The sequence below is a fragment of the Zonotrichia leucophrys genome, chromosome 15, assembly GCF_028769735.1.
Source record: "Zonotrichia leucophrys gambelii isolate GWCS_2022_RI chromosome 15, RI_Zleu_2.0, whole genome shotgun sequence".
Taxonomy (NCBI): domain Eukaryota; kingdom Metazoa; phylum Chordata; class Aves; order Passeriformes; family Passerellidae; genus Zonotrichia; species Zonotrichia leucophrys.
The window spans coordinates 2,960,760-2,980,159 of NC_088185.1; the positions used below are offsets into that span (position 1 = coordinate 2,960,760).

The window sequence follows — 19,400 nt, forward strand, 5'->3', positions numbered from 1 at the left end:
CTCCAGCGCTGCCTCTTCCTGGCAGCCGGTGAGGATGAGGAGGGTTCCCCCCGTTTCCCGGTGCAGCCGGTGAGGATGAGGAGGTTCCCCCCGTTTCCCGGTGCAGCCGGTGAGGATGAGGAAGTTCCTCCCCCGTTTCCCGGTGCAGCCGGTGAGGATGAAGAAGGTCCCCCCGTTTCCCGGTGCAGCCGATGAGGATGAGGAGGGTTTCCCCCCGTTTCCCGGTGCAGCCGGTGAGGATGAGGAGGTTCCCCCCCGTTTCCCGGTGCAGCCGGTGAGGATGAGGAAGGGTTCCCCCCGTTTCCCGGTGCAGCCGGTGAGGATGAGGAGGGTTCCCCCCGTTTCCCGGTGCAGCCGGTGAGGATGAGGAGGTTCCCCCCGTTTCCCGGTGCAGCCGGTGAGGATGAGGAAGGTTCCCCCCGTTTCCCGGTGCAGCCGGTGAGGATGAGGAAGGTTCCCCCCGTTTCCCGGTGCAGCCGGTGAGGATGAGGAGGTTCCCCCCCGTTTCCCGGTGCAGCCGGTGAGGATGAGGAGGTTCCCCCCATTTCCCGGTGCAGCCGGTGAGGATGAGGAAGGTTCCCCCCGTTTCCCGGTGCAGCCGGTGAGGATGAGGAAGGGTTCCCCCCGTTTCCCGGGACAGCCGGTGAGGATGAGGAAGGGTTCCCCCCGTTTCCCGGTGCAGCCGGTGAGGATGAGGAAGGTTCCCCCCCCGTTTCCCGGTGCAGCCGGTGAGGATGAGGAGGTTCCCCCCCGTTTCCCGATGCAGCCGGTGAGGATGAGGAGATTCCCCCCGTTTCCCGGTGCAGCCGGGGAGGATGAGGAAGTTTCCCCCGTTTCCCGGTGCAGCCGGTGAGGATGAGGAAGGGTTCCCCCGTTTCCCGGTGCAGCCGGTGAGGATGAGGAAGGTTCCCCCCGTTTCCCGGTGCAGCCGGTGAGGATGAGGAAGGGTTCCCCCGTTTCCTGGTGCAGCGGTGAGGATGAGGAAGGGTTCCCCCCGTTTCCGGTGCAGCCGGTGAGGATGAGGAAGGTTCCCCCCGTTTCCCGGTGCAGCCGGTGAGGGTGAGGAGGTTCCCCCGTTTCCCGGGGCAGCCGGTGAGGATGAGGAAGGTTCCCCCCGTTTCCCGGTGCAGCCGGTGAGGATGAGGAGGTTCCCCCCCGTTTCCCGGTGCAGCCGGTGAGGATGAGGAAGGTTCCCCCCGTTTCCCGGTGCAGCCGGTGGCGCAGCCGGTGCTGCCGGTGCAGCCGTTGCCTGGGAACGGCGGTCGCAGAGGCGGAGACGCGGGATCGCGGTGTCGGTGAGCCGGGGGTCCTCGGGAGGGTCTCCGGAGGGTCCCTCGGGACAGCGGGAGGCACCGAAGCCTGGAGGGGTCTCGGGAACGGCTCCGTGCGAGCGCGGTGAGAGCCGGCGGCCGCTCCCGAGCTCCCGTCCCGCCTGCCGAGGCCCGGGGAGGTTTTCCCAGGGCCTCTTTCCCCTCCCGTAAAAGTTTTCTGTGCACAAGGGTTCGGTGTTGGCTCAAATCCAGACTCGTGAAGGCGGAGATGAAGCAGCTGCCGCCCAGGAGCAGCTCTGTGCTCACAGGACTGTGATAAAACCCATCCGAAAGGGAAATTTCCGTGCCCGGGCAGCCGAGGGAGGGAGCCTGAGCTCAGCTGCAATAATCGCTGGACTGGGCTGGTTTGTGCCCGGTGTGGGAGCTGAGAAGGGGCTCTGGGACCCATTCCCAGCTTCACAGGTGCCCTTTTCTCCTGCTGTGCCCAATTCCAGGTTGTTGTGGAGCCAAATCTGGGAGAGTGTGTGTGGGGAAGTATTTCAGAGCATCTCCACACCCCAGCTCCCTGGGAGGAGGGTGAAGCTGCGGATGGATGGTCCGTGTGGAGTTACACTGCAGTAACCCACTGAGGGAGGAGCAGCACTGAGCCCAGAGAGATGTCCCGGGATGTGCAGCCTGATGAGGTGAGGGCAGCACCATGGAAAGTCCTGTGTGAGACAGGGTCTGGGGTAGATCCCAGGGGAAACAGAGCCCTTGGGATCTGAGACATGCTGGGGTTCATTCCCCGTAGCCACAGGGCAGTCCCCATGCAGCACTCACCAAAACCTCTCCTTTTCAAGGCTGTCCTTGCTGCTGCCAGGGAGAAGAAAAGAACATCAGAGAAAAACGAGGAGTCACCATTCTGTCCCCGCTCATCTCCTTTAGGTACGGGGATCTCAGACATGCCCAGCACCCGGGCTGGGAGCCAGGGCGCCCTGGGGAAGGCACTGCTGGGACATCAAGCCTGGATGTCCCTGACCCACCCCAGCACTGTCTGAGTGCCAGGGAGCCATGTGCAGCTCTCTCTCAGGCTACAGGGAGAAGCACACCCGGCACAAAGGCTCTGCCAGCATGGTGTGGGCAGCCAGGCCGGGGATGCTGTTCCGGAAGAACAGGGACAGCAGCTTCCACCCCCTTGTGAGTACAACGGGCACAGTGCCACCAGGGTGCTCCCCATGGCACCCAGCACTCCTGCCCTGCTCTCCTCCATCACCCCACGGACCCTGTGTGCCTTTTCTGTCCTGGCTGCTGAGGGCCAGGAGCTGTCTCTTCCCTGCAGGACCTGTCCTGGGTGTTTGGCTACAACAGCAGCCTGGCTGTGCACAGCCTGATGGACGGGGAGCACCGGGTGCTCCTGTACGTCTCCTCCCACACTGTGGTCATCCACGACATCCTGCAGAACAGGCAGTCCCACCTGCAGGTCTGGCACAGCCGAGCATCTCCCTCCTCCTCCTCCCCTTCTCCTGAACTCCCTCCCTCCATCTCTCTGGTGCCCTGTGCTCAGGGGTCACCTACAACCAAACCCAGGAGCAGCCCATACAAAAGGTAGGAACAGAACAGCCCCAGGTTTGCAGTCTCCAAGGCATTTTGCTGCTTCCCTCCCCCAGGGCCACACGAATGTCATCTCCTGCGTGTGTGTGAGTGAAGACAAACGCTGGGTTGCGACTGCTGACCAAGGGCCAGATCCAATGATCATCGTGTGGGACTCCTACTCTGGGTAAGCTCCCAGGAACCTCCTGTTTTGGAAACTCCCTGTGTCCAGTAAATCAGTCAGGACTGACTCCAGTCTCAGCTGAGAGTAAAATGGGAGAACACAGGGACAGACTAAAAAGCAGCAAAGGAACAAAAACCAAACCAAGTCCTTCATTGTCCTTGTATCACCCACACCCATGGGACACTGAGGTGGGGCTGAGCTCCCCCAGACTGAGTACATCACATCTCCATGCTGTAGGATCTTCAGAGATCCCTGGTGAGTTGTTCCCCAGTGCCATTTATTTGTGAGGAAGGGATGGAGGGGACACTGAGCCCCAGCCCTTGGCAGCACCAGTGTTAGCAGCCTCCCTCCCTCCATCCCTTTTTCCACACAGAGCAGGGTGGGTGGGCTGTGGCACAGGCTTTGCCAAGGGACTGCCTGGCACCCCCAGTGCTGCCAGGGGGACCCAGGGGATCTCTGCTCCGCAGGGTTCCCGTGCGCACCATCTTCCAGAGCCACCCTGAGGACGGGCTCTGTGCCATCGCCATTTCCCACGATGCCAAGTATTTGGTGACCATTAGTGCTGCTGCTGTGCAGGTAAGAGAATATCTCCTCTTTCACAGCTTTGCAGGATACAGAGCTGGCAGTTTTTTGCAGTGCAGCACAGGGGAGGTGGGGATTCACATGGGGAGAGCAGGTTTTCAGTGATGCTTTGTTTTTGCTGAGCCATTAGAAGACAGACCTGGATTTCACTAAAGTGAATGCTGCAGAGTTGAGAAAGTGGATCTTAATTTGGGATAAAAGCTTCTGACTTCATCACTTTCATCTAAGCCATTTCTAGCATTATTTGCTGAAATTAAGTTTTCTGCTGCCAGGCTGTGCTGGGTTTTACCCTGCTCCACCATCCCCTGCAGTGGGGAATGGCATTCACCTGGCTCCCCAAACCTCCACAGAGCCATGGGAGCGTTCCTGGGATTCTTCTCCCCTTCTCTTTCAGAAAGTTTGTGTTTGGAGATGGACTTGGCTCACTGGGGAACCCATGTGCAGCACAGAGCTGGACCCTGAGTTTGGCTATCAGGTCAGTGACCATGCCAAGGGGGGCAGGGCTGGGCTGGGCAGCCCCATCCTCACCTGGTGCCCCCATGGGAGGCAGGATCACACCTCTGGGGCACCTTGATCCAGCAGAGCATCCCAAGGGGTCATCCCTGTTCCTCTAATGCCTGACAGGCAAGGGGAGTCCTCTGATTTCAGTTCAGTGCAGCTGGTGAGGTGGTTTTGGATGGAAGAATAAGCAGAAAGCATTGCTCAGCTTGGTGCTAATGCAATTCTTTGAATTCCAGGATTATGTCATTTTTAACCCTCAGAATCCCCATGAGTTTATCAGCAACAGCAAAAGCCAGGTGATATTTTACCTGTGGGTAAGTAGGGACATGGGAAGTTGTGTTTCTGGTGGCAGGGGGGCTCAGGGGCTGTCTGTCTGCCCACAGCTGGGGTCACTCTGCAGATCTGTCCCTTCCCTGCTCCCTGCCCTTGCCAGATCCCAAAGTGCCAGATATCACACTCCCTCCCCTCCCACACTGGTCAGGCCCAGCTGTGGCAGGGATGCTCTTCACCTCTCCCACTCCTGCTTTCCCATGGGCCTTGTGCCATTCAGCAGCTTTTGGAAAGAAGCACCGGTGGAAGGAGAGGATGTTTTGTGCTCTCTGGAGGCCCTTGGAGCCTTTGCTGCTTTGGCCACCACAGTGTGGGGCCAGTGCCCAGATGGTGGGGAGGGCCATGCTGGCACTGCAGAGCTTGGTTCCAAAATCCCTGTCCTGGATGTTTTCTCTGCTTTCCCCAGGATGACTCTGGTTTGCAGTATGGGGCACCATTCCTGATCAACCAGGTGAGCACAGCAGGGAGGGACACAGCATGTCACCCTCTTGGCTTGCCTGCTGGCAGCACCACTGTCCCTCCCCATCCCCTCACACAAAAACAGTGGCCATCGCTTGTCCTCAGATGGGGACAAGCCAGGTTTGCCCAAGCTGAGCTCAAGCAAAGCTCTGTCCCCAAAGTGCCCCACTGCATTTTCTCTTGGGGCTCTTGTCTCTTGTCCTGCCATGGGCCAGGAAGGAAATGCCATGAGGGAATGCCAACCTCTCTGCTTGAAGCAGAGCCAGCTCTGGGATGAAAACACAGCCTGTCTGCTCTCTCCACAGACCTTCAAGTGCGTGGTGGGAAAGTTCAGCCAGTCAGTTTTCCACTTTAACAACACCCAAGCTCTGACGGGCACGTCGGCAGGGAAGCTGGTGGTGTGGGACATGCACGAGCCCCGCACCCTCCCCGAGGAGCGGCTGCCCAAACCCCACGGAGTGACAGCCACCAGGGTGGTGACAATGCAGGAGGAGAGCCTTACCGTGCTCCAGGTGTCGGACAGGTAACGGGACAGACCTTGTCAGTAGCTTAGGTACAGTCCAGTCCTCAGGCAGCTCAGCTGCAGGAGTGGCAGAGATAACGTTGCAGTTTTAATCACTTGGCAGCGTGGTCACTCGTGCAGGAAAGTACTGCTGGTTTATGAGTAATTTTGCAGCAATGGACTTGTCTGGGGGTGGAAATGAGGTTGAAAAGTCGTGGTGATGCGATGCCAGCTCCCCTGGGATAGCTCAGGCAGCGGCTCAGCCTCCTGGCTGCTACCGGCAGAGGGAGCAGACAGCCACCGAACGCCGCCACAGCCTTGGGGACACGGCAGGGACACGGCAGGGTCACCGCTGGTTTCTGCACAAGCCTGGCTTTCTCCTGCACATCTGTGCAGGGCTCTGCCCGTGTGCTTGTGCAGGGAATTGGGGAAGAGATTTGCTTCCACCCAAGGATGCTCTCCATGAAATATTTGGGAGTTGTCAGTGTGTTGGTTAATAACTCTCCCTTCCCTGCAGCTATATAGTCACAGGAGATGTGAATGGGCAGGTTAAATTCTACGATGGGCAGCTGCGGCTCCTCACCATCTACAGCCACGACAAAGTGGGTCCCATCCAGTCCATCTCCTTCTCCACAATCCTTCGGGATGTTCCCGGTGCCCTCCCAAGCAGCAGGCAGCCCTTTCTCACCAGGTGAGTGTCTCTTTGCCAGCCCAGGTGTTTGCCTTGCAGCTGAAAGCTGGGGAGGTGCTCAGTGCGAGATGCTCCATGAGCCTCTGCCTGGTCTGGAGCAGGACTCAGCCTGTGCCCAGGCCCCTGGGCAGGACAGGGAGGGAGTGTGGCTGGGCTCCTGCACACCCAGGCCCCTGGGCAGGACAGGGAGGGAGTGTGGCTGGGCTCCTGCACACCCAGGCCCCTGGGCAGGACAGGGAGGGAGCGTGGCTGGGCTCCTGCACATCCAGGCCCCTGGGCAGGACAGGGAGGGAGTGTGGCTGGGCTCCTGCACACCCAGGCCCCTGGGCAGGACAGGGAGGGAGGGAACGTGGCTGGGCTCCTGCACATCCAGGCTCCTGGGCAGGACAGGGAGGGAGTGTGGCTGGGCTCCTGCACATCCAGGCTCCTGGGCAGGACAGGGAGGGAGTGTGGCTGGGCTCCTGCACATCCAGGCCCCTGGGCAGGACAGGGAGGGAGTGTGGCTGGGCTCCTGCACATCCAGGCTCCTGGGCAGGACAGGGAGGGAGTGTGGCTGGGCTCCTGCACACCCAGGCTCCTGGGCAGGACAGGGAGGGAGTGTGGCTGGGCTCCTGCACACCCAGGCCCCTGGGCAGGACAGGGAGGGAGTGTGGCTGGGCTCCTGCACATCCAGGCCCCTGGGCAGGACAGGGAGGGAGGGAGCGTGGCTGGGCTCCAGCACACCCCAGACTGAGCTCCAGGTGATGCCTTGGTGCACACCCAGCGTTGTGCAGGCACAGTGATGATCAGCTTCTCTGTCACGTACCCAGCACACCAGGCAGTGCTAATGCTGAGCCTCCAGCTCTCACTGGGCCCCTTAATCCCCCCTTAAACCCTTCCCAGGCATGGCTGGATCCAGTTGGATTTTCTGATGGCTTGGCAAGCTAATCGGGGCCGTGGCACCGGCACAGGGCTGTACCACACTGACTGGTCACCTCTCTGTCCCTCTGTGTGACACAGCTGTGCCTGAGGTTTTACAGGGAGCCTGCAGCCAGATGAAGCTGCTGTGTGGCTCCATCCAGCCTGCAAACCACATGTCTGTCACTGCTGTTAAGGCTTTCCTGGCAATGTCTGTTCTTAGCCACGCGTGTTTTCCAAAGAACCATGTGGGACAGATTCTTCTCCAGCCTGGAGCAGTCCTGGGGATGGTTTGGTTTCCCAAAGGGAAAGGGAAGGCCTGAGCTCATCCCAGAGGCTGCTGGGATTAGCAATGGCTGGAGAGCCCAGCTCAGGCACGCAAGGGGTGCAGAGGCCCTCAGTGCCTGGGCCAGATGTGCACAAACTGGTGGCAGTGATGGAACAGCTGGCAAAGAGGCTGTGCTTCCCCATGTGTCTGTCTGGGCAGCTCCCAGACAGCCTGGAGAAGGCTCCAAGGAGAATTTATAGCACCTTCCAGTGCCTCAAGGGCTCCAAAACAGCCAGAGAGAGACTTTGAACAAGGGTAGGGAGTGACAGGACAAGGGGAAAATGGCTAAAATCGACAGGGGGCAAGATCAGATGGATATAGGAAGAAATTCCTCACTGTGAGGGTGGTGATGTGCTGGCATGGGTTGTTCTGGCACAGAAAAGCAGTGGATGCCTCATGCCTGGAATTGTTCAAGGCCAGACTGGATGGGGCTTGGAGTAACCTGGTCTAGTGGAAGGTGTTGAAACAAGATGATCTTTAAGGTCCCTTCCTACTCAAACCACTCTGGGATTTCTGTGAGATCCTCTCTTGTCCCTTTTACTGGCTCCAGACTCTCAATCAGGCAGACTGAAACTGTACATGTTTGTGCTGTAAAATGAATAATTATCCTGCTGTCTGCTTCACACATCACCAGTCACACAGTGAAACCTCTCTGCTGTGCTGCTCAGCGTGGCCAAGTGAGCAGACAGGGACTGAAACTGCCCTGTGGCCTTGGCCATGGCAGCATGGTCAACGTGGAGCCACTGACAGTGGTGGCATGGGGACACGTGGAAAGGCCATTCAGAGTATCTCCAATTGCTCACTTGTCCATCTCACACACCAGTGACTTGCAAAGGCAGGAGCTCCCCAGATGTCATTCATCTTCTGGCTTGCCCAGCCAAGTAGAAAATGGAACTGGCTCCAGTGTTTTCCCCTGGCCATTTCCCAGGTCATGAATACAAAGTGTCACTTGCCTTCCAGGTCAAGGAGCGTTTGCATACTGTGTATCACAAAATATAAGTGATTGTCCAACTAACTTGCCAAAAAGAGACAGATATGTAATATAGCTTGCAGGGACATGAGCCAGTTACTCTGATTCATCGAATTCTGTTTCTCTCACGCTAAACAGGAACTTTATCCTTTCAACCTCTGATGCAACCATGTTCCATGTTGCAACAGACAGCACAAACTTTGGAAGAATCATGACAGAGGCGAAGAAAGCTGTGAATGCCATTGCCTGCCACCCTCAGGAGCCACTGGTGGCTGTGGGGAGTCACTGTGGGCTGCTCAAGGTGTGGGACTACAAGCAGACCCAGTACCTCGTCAGCAGGATATTCACTGAGGCTGGAATCCAGTGCTTATCCTATGATGCTGAAGGTATCCCAGCCCTGTGAGCTGACCAAGTGCCAAGCATTGGCCTTCCTGGGAGGAGTGATGGTGTGTGAGAGGTTTCTGGTCTGCTTCTGCTTTCCAGGTCATTTGCTGGCCGCTGGTTTTACTGATGGAAGCGTTTACATCCTTGATGCAATTTCCCTTCAGTCCATCTGCGAGGGATTCCAGTGCTCGCAAGGTCCCGTGACTCACATCGGCTTCTCTCACGATTCCCAGTACCTCGCAACCGCTGTACGCTTGTTTTTTCCGCTCGGTGATTTACACGCGCTGCTGGCGGGGCAGCTTCGGGAGGGACTGGGAACTGCCGGCCGTCCTGCAGGCACAGAGCAGCAGGGCAGAGGCTGCTCCTCCCCTGGGGCCGGTGACTCTAAAATGCACAGCGAGCAGGGCAGAGGGCTGTTCCTCCCCTGGGGCTTCTTGACTCCAAAATGCTTTTCCTGGTTTGAAGAGTCATTCTGTAAAAACGTCACCAGTCACAGCGGCTCCGCAGAACGCCCAGTCCCTGAATTTAGTGACAAGGCTTAGCTCTGCATCCATCTGAAGAAGGGGCTGGAGCAGGGATTTCCTCCTGGCTGGTGCTCTGCTCCCTCAGTCCCAGGTCTTGCTGTACAAGTACTGAGGCAGCATTGAAGCAGTTTGGCTCAGAGTTTGTAGCAACTGATGATGATCTGCACAAAGAAAAGGATTTCCCTCTTTGACCTTTGTGCTGCTGTTGCAGGATGAGACTTATTCAGTGACTGTTTACAAGAGAGTCCTGCAGAACAAGAGCAGATGCTGGGAGCACCTGGCAGGGCTGGTGTCCCACTACAAACCCATCCGGGGCATCCTCTTCGGGGTCCACCCAGACAGCCACGAGCCCAGGCTCCTGAGCCTCGGGGAGGACCGGCAGCTGGTGGGTTGATGCAAAACTTTAAAGGACAGTGAAGATTTCTGGTTAAGGGGTGGGGCTGGACAAGGCCATCAAAGGAGACTCCATGTTTGGTTCCATAGCTCCCAACCTTCTCCCCACCAGCTCTGTTGCTGGGGGTTGTTTCTCAGCCTGGTCTTGCTGCTGAGGCTCTCCCATTGTGGCTTCTCCAGGAGATGCAAATGCACAAAGTCAAGGGTGCAGGGAGACCACAGGGGAGTTGCTGTGTTTCCTTGTCTTCCCTCCAGGTTGAATATGACCTGAACAGCAGCATCAAGGACCACTTGGTGGTCACACACAGGGACAGGCTGGAGCAGGCTGCAGTGCCCCTGTGCTTCACCTGGTACCCACAGCTCAGCACCGAGTCCTTTTTCCTCACTGCCAACAACTGCTACAAAATGAAGCTCTACAACTCAATAACCAAAGTGTGCAGGTAGAGGATTGATTCAGGGCTGCCATTGCCTGGGAGCCTTCTCCTGACCCTGTGTTCTCCTTGGTCTAATGACCACCATACTCCCACCTATGAGCATGTGATTTTCCATCTGTGATGCAGATCTTGGGATGGCTCTAGAGCCCTCAGGTCACTCCATTCTTATGCCCACTCTGCTGATCACTAATGTGTCATTTAGCATGGTTATGGCTGCAGGTGAATCTTGGTCTGCTCACTATGTTAAACCTGAGATGTAGCAGTCAGACATCAGATAAAGAGATTGGAGTCCACATGAGCAAAGACCAGTAATCCCTGAGAATTAAATAAATTTCTGAGCCCCAGTGTGGTCCCTTCTGGCCAGGGACCCTGTCCTATCCTGGTCTCTTAGCCAGTAGGACAAAGCCTCTGCACACCTCCTGTATCTACCCAGCCTTCCACACAACAGCTGTTCAGAGGGGAAAAATGTTTTGGGTGGCCTAGAGTGGATAAATACCTTGTTTGCCTTTAGAAAGACCCTTTTGGGACCAACCTATGGCTCCCCCTTGGAGAAGATACAAATCCTCCCTAGGACAAGCTCTGCAGACCCCCGGCAACACTACCTGGTGTACATTACAAAGGACAAGGTATGGAGCCCCACCTGCCCAGCTGTGCAAGAGCCCTCCCTTGCAGAGCTGGTGGGCCTTGGGAATTTCCTTGAAGATGAAACCACCGCGTGCAGGCTGCTCCCGCCTGAGAGCTGAGCAAGCTCCTGAGGAAGGGGATGTGGCACTGCCCCAGTGGGACCCCCAGCCCTCCCAGACTCCCTCTTGCCTTACAGGTGGGTTTGCAGATGCTGCCTGTCGATGGCAACCCCCACAAGTCCTCGGCCTTCATTTGCCACCCGGACGGTGCCGCTGACTTTGCCGTCTCCCACGACGGCCGCTACGTCTTCACAGCTGGGGGCAGGGAGCGCACGGTCATGAAATGGAAGGTCAACCTACAGTGAGTTATGGAAGGGGAAAGGAACCTTGTTACTGCTTTCCACAGCTGCTTGGCCAACCCATTGGGCCCCAAGCTATGTGGGGCGGCAGCTGAAACAGGAGGGATGTATTTTTAGGGGTTTTGCTCCCCTCTCTGTGATGCAGGAGGGATTAAGCCAGCAAACCTCACGGTGGGGGCCATAGTGCCTGGACAATGCTCCAGTCTGGGGAATGGTGCCCAAATGGTAAGAAGCTGGGCAGAGGATTTTGTGATGCTTGTGAGGGCCTGGTCAGTGTGATGGGAGATTGTCAGGGTTAGGCAGAGCAGCACTGGCTGCAGGAGGAGCACACAGGGCAGCTGCTGATACGAAAGTGTCTGCACTCCAAATGGAATAGGAATTTGCTGGGAAATCCCCCCTGTGTTTGAAGAATGGATTTAGGACAAGCCACCATAATCCTGTAAAGCTTTGCTTACATGAATAAATGGCCTGCAATAAATGGGGTGGTTGAAGAGTGGAGGCTGCTTTAACAGAGAAGGATCTCCAGGCTCTGGCCCAGAGCATCAGTGATGAATCCTGCCAGGTTTCTTACACTGTCCTCTGCAGGCTTCCCTCTGCCAGACCCCTTGGGCAGTGGTGCCAGATGTACTCCCACAGGACAGGAGGGTAATACAGCAAAGGCAGGATAGATGTTTTGGTTTCTTGGCATGTCAAGGACCAAAGCTGCTCAATGCAATACAGGTTTGGGGCACAGGCTCTCCCCTCATGGCTGCAGGTGCCCAATAGATATATTTGTACATAGAAATGGAGCAAGGCACCTGTGAATGGCATGAAAACTGCCAGGTCACCATGGAACCACTTCACACTTCAGGGACCGGGAAGGGAGCTTAGTCCATGGCAGAGTTAGGCTAGTGTGGATGGACATGTTAGGATAGACATGGTCTCACTCAATCTGTGCTATTTTGTTGGGTTTTTTTTCAAATCCTGCACAACACCCTCCTAGCACAGAGCCCTGCGTCTCCTGGTTTCTGGGCAATAACTCCATGGGATCTGGCTTTTAGCCCTTGTTCCTATGATTGCCATTAGGTGTGCACCTGGGAAACACCACTGCTCTTCACCTTCCTAGGACCAAGGCTTTGTGGTTAAGACACACGCTGGTCCTGCAAGGAACACATTTTGTAGGTACCATTTGCTCTGAGTAAGGCCCAAGGAGTGCCAAGCCAGCTCACCTTCATGTGCAGAACAAAGGAAACTTGGATGGGAAAGCAATGGGTTTATTTATTTTCTTTTCCACTTTGTGTGGCTTAAACAGTCGGGGGTCAGGATAAGCGACATTTTAAGGAAGGCAATAGAATATAAATGATCCTTCTTTATAATGGTTGGCCAGAGTCCAGGCAACATTGAATTTCTCTGTAATTTGTTTTTGGAGCGAAGTTTTTGATGAACTAATTATCATTTTATTGCTGCTTCTGGCATCTTGTGAATCTCCGCTGTGTTTAATACCCAAATAACTTAATTATGAAAAAAGCATGAAGCTTGCAAGAACCCCCAGTGGAAGCAGCACTGCAGAGGTGTGTGTGAAAGCTGCCAGGCTATGCCATGATTGCACTTCCAGCCTTGGTTTCTTTTTACATCTGCACAAGCCAAAGGGATTCTTTAGGCTCCAACTGCCTATGAAATTGAAACAAAGAGGTGGCTACTCAGGCGCTTTCAGTTTAATGCAAACTGCACCTGCGACTCCACGGCGGAGGAAGTCGGGTAATGGATTGCCCTGAGTTATTGGGGAAAAATGTGTTGGATCAAGGAACAGGGAGTTGTGTGGTTTATTGCAAACACCAAGCCCCAGCCTTCTCTGCATGTTCAAAATGCTGATCTAGCTAATTCATCTCCCTCAATGTCTCTATAAGGAAGCAGAAAAGCCAAATGCCAGACACCAAGTTCGAGTCCATGGAAAAGCTCCTGGCTCCCAGCCCTGTACTCATTCCACTAAACAAGAGAACCATTCAGTAACAATTAATTCCCACACTGTGCTATTGTATGTAAAACCTGGGTATGAAATATGCTGTAGAAGTGCAGCTGATGATAAAATAGCACAAGGTTCAAGGCAGTGCTTTTCTTTCCTGAATTCTGAGGCCCAGGGATTTTATTTATTGAAAGTGTCTGTGAACAACGCCTAGAAAGGAGCCATGAAAGCTCTCCTCACATGAACCCTTCCTGTACCTTCTTTCCTTCACTTCTGCCAGTGCCTTGGATGCTGCTGCTTTCCTGGGTGGGGAGGAGCTGATCCCATTCTACAACCTCCTGGATGGTGGCAGAGAAGGCAAATTCTTCAGGGTAATTATCTCACCGTGAACGCTGTCTGGCCACATCTGGTTGGACTTTAATTTACACAGGCCTGACATTTCTTTATGTTTTGTCCAGCTAGCCTTTAACAGCAATCTCATTGATATGGCTGTTAGAAAACCCTAAAAGGAGCCTTATCTTCCGTGCCTGTTGGTAACTGAAATTTGCTGTGTTTGTTTGAATCCCTGGCAGGACATGGAGGACTATTTTTACTACGTACAGCTGTGCAGCCAAGGTATCAAAACACTGGAGACCAGACAGGTGTCAACTCATATTCCCTTGGAGGAAATTCCTTCTGTCATGAGGGCAATAGGATTTTATCCATCAGAGGAAGAGGTTGGTCAGCTGTTTTTATTGTTGTTATTAAAAGAAGAAGGAGTAAGACTGACTGCAATTCCTAAGTGTTCCAAGGGCCAGATTCTGATTATTGCCATGCTGGATGGCTCTGGGATATATTTGCTGGCTGTCAATGTATTTTTATCTGGTCTGCATCAATATAGTAGTGCTCAGAATCTGGCAGAAAATCCCTAAAAAAGTTTCCTTGCTAGCAAGTTGGGTAACTGCAGAAGAAGGCTGAGCAAACCTGGAGCTTGACAGCTCAGAGCTGTTCAACAAGGCAACCTCAGGGTCAAAATGTTACAGCAGAGAGAACTGATTCAATAAGGGTGCTGCTTCTTCCCCTTTGTGTGGTGTTTCTCCAAGGCAGTTTGTACTGTACACAAACCTCATCTGTAACGTGCAACCTGGCATGACTGAACCTGAAGCAAGGGGATTTGAATAACGGCCCCTGAGCACCAGCTCCAGCCTCACCGCAGGAGAGGCTCCCCCAGGGGAGGAGGTGCATCACTGAGCTCCCTCAGCCCTCCTGCAGGGCAGATGTGTTCATCTGGCACAGCAACCCCCAGGCTGCTGAGGCACTGCTGGGAGTCTGTGCCACCCCATCTGCCCAGGGATGCTCTGCCAGGAGAGCCACCAGATGGGAGGCACGACTGCTGCCACAGCCACCACCAAACTGAGTCACTTGGGAGCCCCCACAACCAGCAAGTGTTGGTCTGTCCTGCCCTGGTGTCAAGTTGAGGTATTATCTCTTCATACTGTGTTAGATCTTTTCCTTGGGTTATTAAATTTTTGCCTCTTAGGGACACAGAGAACATGTTCCCTTGGGAAATGTCTCTGGAACAATAACTGATAATGCCCCACACTTCCCCAAATTAAAACACAAACAGCATTTCAGGCATGGAAACAGAGGTGCTGAGCTGTTGTGAAACCAGGCAACCTACAATCAGTAATAAATCCAGAGAGAAGGTTCGCCTCTCTCTAGAGTGTTTTAATAAAAGAAAAGCAGGAGGGAGAAAAGGCAGCTTGGGCTGACTAGCAAAGCTTTTGGGAATTGGTGTTTTTCTTTTGTAGTTCAGTGGGGTTGATATAAAACCTAATCCCAGATCAGCCAGAGCCGAGTGAAAATGCCTGTTCTTGCTTGGCGTGACATTCGCTACAGGAAAAATGTAAGGCTGAGATTTCCCTCTTGCCTGGGCTTCATTCAGTGGAAAAACTTGTGACACAAGGACAAAGGCCCAAGGCTGAATGCAAAGTCCTCCCTGGGGAGGTCTTGCCTCAGCTTCCCTTCCCGGGGAGAGCAGGCCTGGCACGTGTTGGCACAGGGAATTCTGCTGGTGTCTCTGCTGCCCGTGTGTCCCTGAAGGGGCTGCAGGGACAATGAAGGCACAGAGCAGATGCTGCCTTTTGGACACACATCTGCACAGCTGCCACTGGGCTGACTCACAGCACCAGACTTCAGGAAAACCACTGGTATCCAGCACAGCCAGTGCTGGCCTGTCTGAGAGGAGTGTGAGGGATCCAGCAGTGCAGGGTGTCAGCCCCACTGAGCACATTTCGGGTTTGGCTTCTGCAGCGCCTGAACTGCCCCAGACATGGGGAAGAGCAGGGGAAGATGAGATTTCTAATGAGTCAGGATAAGATTTCTGATCCTGGCTCTGTTGGGACCCTCATGTGTGTGCTCCCAGAGCAAGGATGGGAGATGGAGTGTTGGCTGGTTTGTGGTTTGCCTGCCCACTGTCCCAGAGCGGAGCACAGCTGTGCCCAAGGTGCGGTGACAGCTGCAGGGTCACCGAGTGCCTGTCACGAGAGAGGAAATCCAAAATGACTGTGTGTGTGTAACCCCTGTATTTACTTGTTGTTGTCATGTCAGCAGGTGTGTGACTGTTGGCCATTCCCATCCTCAGCTGCTGAGTGCAGCTTCCCCCTGGGATGGGGTCATGGCACCCAAGCACCAACACATGAACGGTTTGGGGATATTGGCATCCACGGGAACAGAAACTGGCCCAATGCTCTTCAAAATAAAACATGTAACAACCTGCCTTGTCTTGATCTTTAGATTGAAGAAATGATAAATGAAGTAAAATTCAGCAAGTATGCAGATACTGGAGAAGAAGTGACAAAAATCAATTTAGATGATTTTATCAAACTTTATATAAATCATCGACCTGCACTCGGCTTGTCAATGAAAACCATACAACGAGCATTTGAGGTTCTTGGTTATGATAACAAGGAGGGAGACAAAGTTATTGACAGAGGAGACTTCCTGTCACTGCTCCAGTGCAGAGGTGAGTTATTTTGTTTCTAGTATCAGTTTTATGCTTGCTAGTTCTGCCTGCAATTTCAGAACTTTTTCCCTGCAGCAAGAAATTATTCTGGAATGAGAACCTGGTAACCAGGGCAGGCGTGAGGAGCCACCTGCCTTAGGATTTTAAATTGAATAATCACATGTCCTGTCCCAGCTGTGCTTCTTTTACTGCTCTGGAAATCTCTGCTGGCCTGAGGTATCTCAGCTGTTAAATGATAAGTATGGATCTTGGCAAAATGTATCCTTCTCCCAGTGTGCCCTTATCTGAATTGCTGTTCTCTTTTCCAGTCACCAGGCTCTGGAAAAGTAGTATAAAACTGATAAAAGGGAGACCAGAAAGGAGGGATGAAATTGGTCCTGGGCTGTACCTGTGTGAAAGACTGCAAAGATGGGATGATTTAGCTGAGCTGAATCAGGGAGAACACCATAAATGTGGGTGTTAATATGCTTCTGGCCAGTGCCACAGAGTGCTAATAACAAACTTTTATTATCTTTCTTCTGGTATAAAAGTGTGGCTGAGCATTAAAACAGGTAAAGAGAAATGCTGGTTTACTCAGTACATCATTGGCAAGGCTCCTTGCCACAAAGATCCTCAGAAACCAGGGATTCAACCAGTGTGAGAAAGGTTAGCTATTTATACAGATGGTGTGAACATCCATAAATAGGTACATCAGACAGAGCAGTTTCATAACAGATCTATAACCTCATGCTCCAGGGCGTGAGCCAACCACTAGCTGGGAACAAGTGCTATGTCCATGTTATTTCAAGATACTAAATCAAGACTTTTCTCCACCTTTCTCTTCCTCTGCATGAAAATGGCTACAAGGACTGTGGTCTGTGCCAGGAATTCTCCAGTGGGAATAGAAGCTCAAGCCCCTGCTACTGCAGTGTTGCTCATAGAGCTGCCTGCATCAGAATTTCTCCCTTTGATTGACATTTTTCCCAAAAAAATGCTGTAGGGAAGAACAATTTTCCTTGGGATCCATTTTCCTGCATTGGGACCATGTGTTCCAGTTGGCAGTGTATATGTCCATATCTCAGAGAAGCCAGATCCTCTTTTGAACTCCCCTGTTTAGTTTAATTTGAGGTGCTTTTGAGTTTTTGTGCTCTGGACCCCATAACCCACGGGCTGCTGGTGCTCTGTTTGTACAGGGGAGCAGATGACAGAGGATGAGCTGACTGAGTGTCTGATCACCCTGCTGGGCAAGAGACCCAGGAAAGAAGGATCTGAGCTGGACACCCACCCTCCCACAGGTACAGCATTAGCATTCCACACAGCACAGAGGCAGGATTGTTTCAATTCCCAAACGGAATAATTTAAATTTCAAACCCATTTACCCTGTTAGGCTGAGAGCTGTCAAAACTGCTCAGATGGGATTGCAAAAATAGTCACAGAGCTACAGACTGTCCTTCATCCACACAGCAATTGCATGGGTGTATCTAAAAATAAATGGACAATGAACTATAACTGGGGCCTGACAAGATTACATTGCTGTTTATCTGCTGGCTGGAACTGAAATTAGAAACACACAGGGAAATCCCAGGGCTGGTTTCACCCAGGCCACAGTGCCCATTGTAGCAGAGCTGTTGGTAACGACCACATTTGTCTGCAATTTATGTCCCAGTCCACACCAGCCTGGAACAGCAAATTACAGCATTGATTTGAGCCAAGAGGCTGAGTTTAATTGCCCATTGTAATTGGAGCTGCATTTTTGTACAATTCATGTCCCAGTCCCCACCAGTTTGGAACAGAATCTGTTTAGGGTCACTGGCAATGGGGCCCATGCAGCAAAGGTGCTGCTCCCAAAGGGAATTTTGAAATCCCTGGATCCCTCAGGATCCTAAATCACATCAAACTGACCAAGTTGTCCCTTGACTCCTCTGAGGCAGGGACCTGCTGCCAGGTGAGACACACAGATTTAATCCCTGATATAAACACATAAAGTATCAAGCTAGTAAGCCATCACTTTGTCATGATCCCCTTGTATATCTTTAAAAACATTTCATTCACTTATTGCTGCTTATAAACTTTTCTGGAAAGCAATTTTGACATTGCTGCTGTGTATCTTGTGTTGTTGCTACTGCTCTCCAGGTGCAGCAGCTTTGACTGAAGAGGACATTCCAGCAGAAATCACAGCAGAGATATTTGTTGCAGACATTCTCGGCTTACCTATTGCTGAACCAGAAAAAAAAGAACAGAAGGAAAAAGAAGAATCTTTGACCTACAAAGGCCCAGAATCATAGCTACCACTAGATTTTCTGTTTGTTCCTACTTTCCAGGATCCTCTCCACAAATATCTGCAAAATTTATGGCTTGTGTTTATTGCAAAGTAAAGGTCACATAGTTGCATTTTAGTCAAACTCTAGAATAAGTCCCCAGTTTGGCATATGCCACAAACCTGTAATTTCACACCTATATAGGGAAACACTGAATGGCTGGAAAGAATGAGGCAGGTGGCCACTCCATCCTTGGCTGGAACCTTCCCAGAAGTCATTTCAGGTGGGTTTATGCCAGATGCAGTCTATTTTCATTACGTTAAGACAGTATTCATTTGTGAAACCTGACAGCAAAAGAGCAATGTAGGAGTATTGTATTGATTAAATACACTGATAAATGCTTTGACAGGTTAGAATGGATTTGTAGTTATAAATCCAATGGACCTCGGTAAAGAAATAAATGCTGTGGTATACATTAAAACCACGCTTCTCTTTTGGCCTTTAAACTGACTTTTTCTTTCTGAAAGTAGTAATTCCAATTAGCAGTGTAATACCAATGGGACGGCATCGCTCTGTGTGTGTGTAAACAGCATAATGAGACTGATACAAGTTGCTGTAGAAAGATCAGTGAAGTGCTGTTGAACAGCTTCCTTCTTTACATCATCCTCGGCATCAATTTGAATAATAATGTAGGCCCTTAAGAAGCGTTCCTTTCAGAAGCAATGTTTTTTAAACAGAGATCGCTGTTGTGTACTCAGAGCATCTGTGATTGTGCAATTAGCACGAACAGCAAGGTGTGCATTAGGGAGAAGTTAATGAAGGAGTCCAGCAGTACCACGCCAGAGCTCACAGGTCTGTGACAAATTTCCTGCAGAGCATCACCTCCCATGTAACTCATTTAGCCTTTATGTTCGTGTACTTCCATGGATCTCTGTCAGAGCTGAACCTCCACTGCTCAAAAGCAGCCCAGTTCCATGGATATCACTGGAATTATTTAAAGCAGCTGAGAAACTTTATAACCACCGGGGAAAAAAAAACCCATAATCTGCTAATTATGGATTTATGCGTTGTGTGAAACACAGGACTTCATCACCCATTCCTGTGTTCAAGGTCTGTCACAGCAACTGGCCAGGGGTAGGATGGGTGTCTGTCACTGCCCTGTACAAAAACAGGTATTATCTCTATGTAAAGTGCTTGGAGGTTTTTAAAAGCCCTG

General features: G+C 52.6%; 1 protein-coding gene across 3 annotated transcripts; it reads left to right on the forward strand.

Moving 5' to 3' along the window:
- Nucleotides 1-1,256: 1,256 nt before the first annotated feature.
- Nucleotides 1,257-19,191, forward strand: CFAP251 (cilia and flagella associated protein 251). 3 transcript variants are annotated; one of them, XM_064727102.1, is made up of 23 exons: nt 1,257-1,295; nt 1,766-1,954; nt 2,111-2,195; nt 2,341-2,447; nt 2,590-2,730; nt 2,918-3,027; nt 3,492-3,600; nt 4,001-4,081; nt 4,344-4,403; nt 4,844-4,888; nt 5,202-5,419; nt 5,916-6,089; nt 8,423-8,670; nt 8,768-8,916; nt 9,404-9,577; nt 9,841-10,025; nt 10,531-10,645; nt 10,840-11,003; nt 13,224-13,314; nt 13,516-13,659; nt 15,719-15,947; nt 17,120-17,221; nt 18,060-19,191. In XM_064727102.1, exons 2-23 carry the CDS (start codon nt 1,928-1,930, stop codon nt 18,209-18,211), a joined length of 2,910 nt encoding a protein of 969 aa, XP_064583172.1. In that variant the 5' UTR covers nt 1,257-1,295; nt 1,766-1,927; the 3' UTR covers nt 18,212-19,191. The 3 variants fall into 3 exon arrangements, with proteins under 3 accessions (XP_064583172.1, XP_064583171.1, XP_064583173.1); XM_064727101.1 differs by having other exon boundaries at nt 4,344-4,421; nt 18,060-19,190; XM_064727103.1 differs by lacking the exon at nt 2,111-2,195 and having other exon boundaries at nt 4,344-4,421; nt 18,060-19,190.
- The last annotated feature ends 209 nt before the right edge of the window (nt 19,192-19,400 follow it).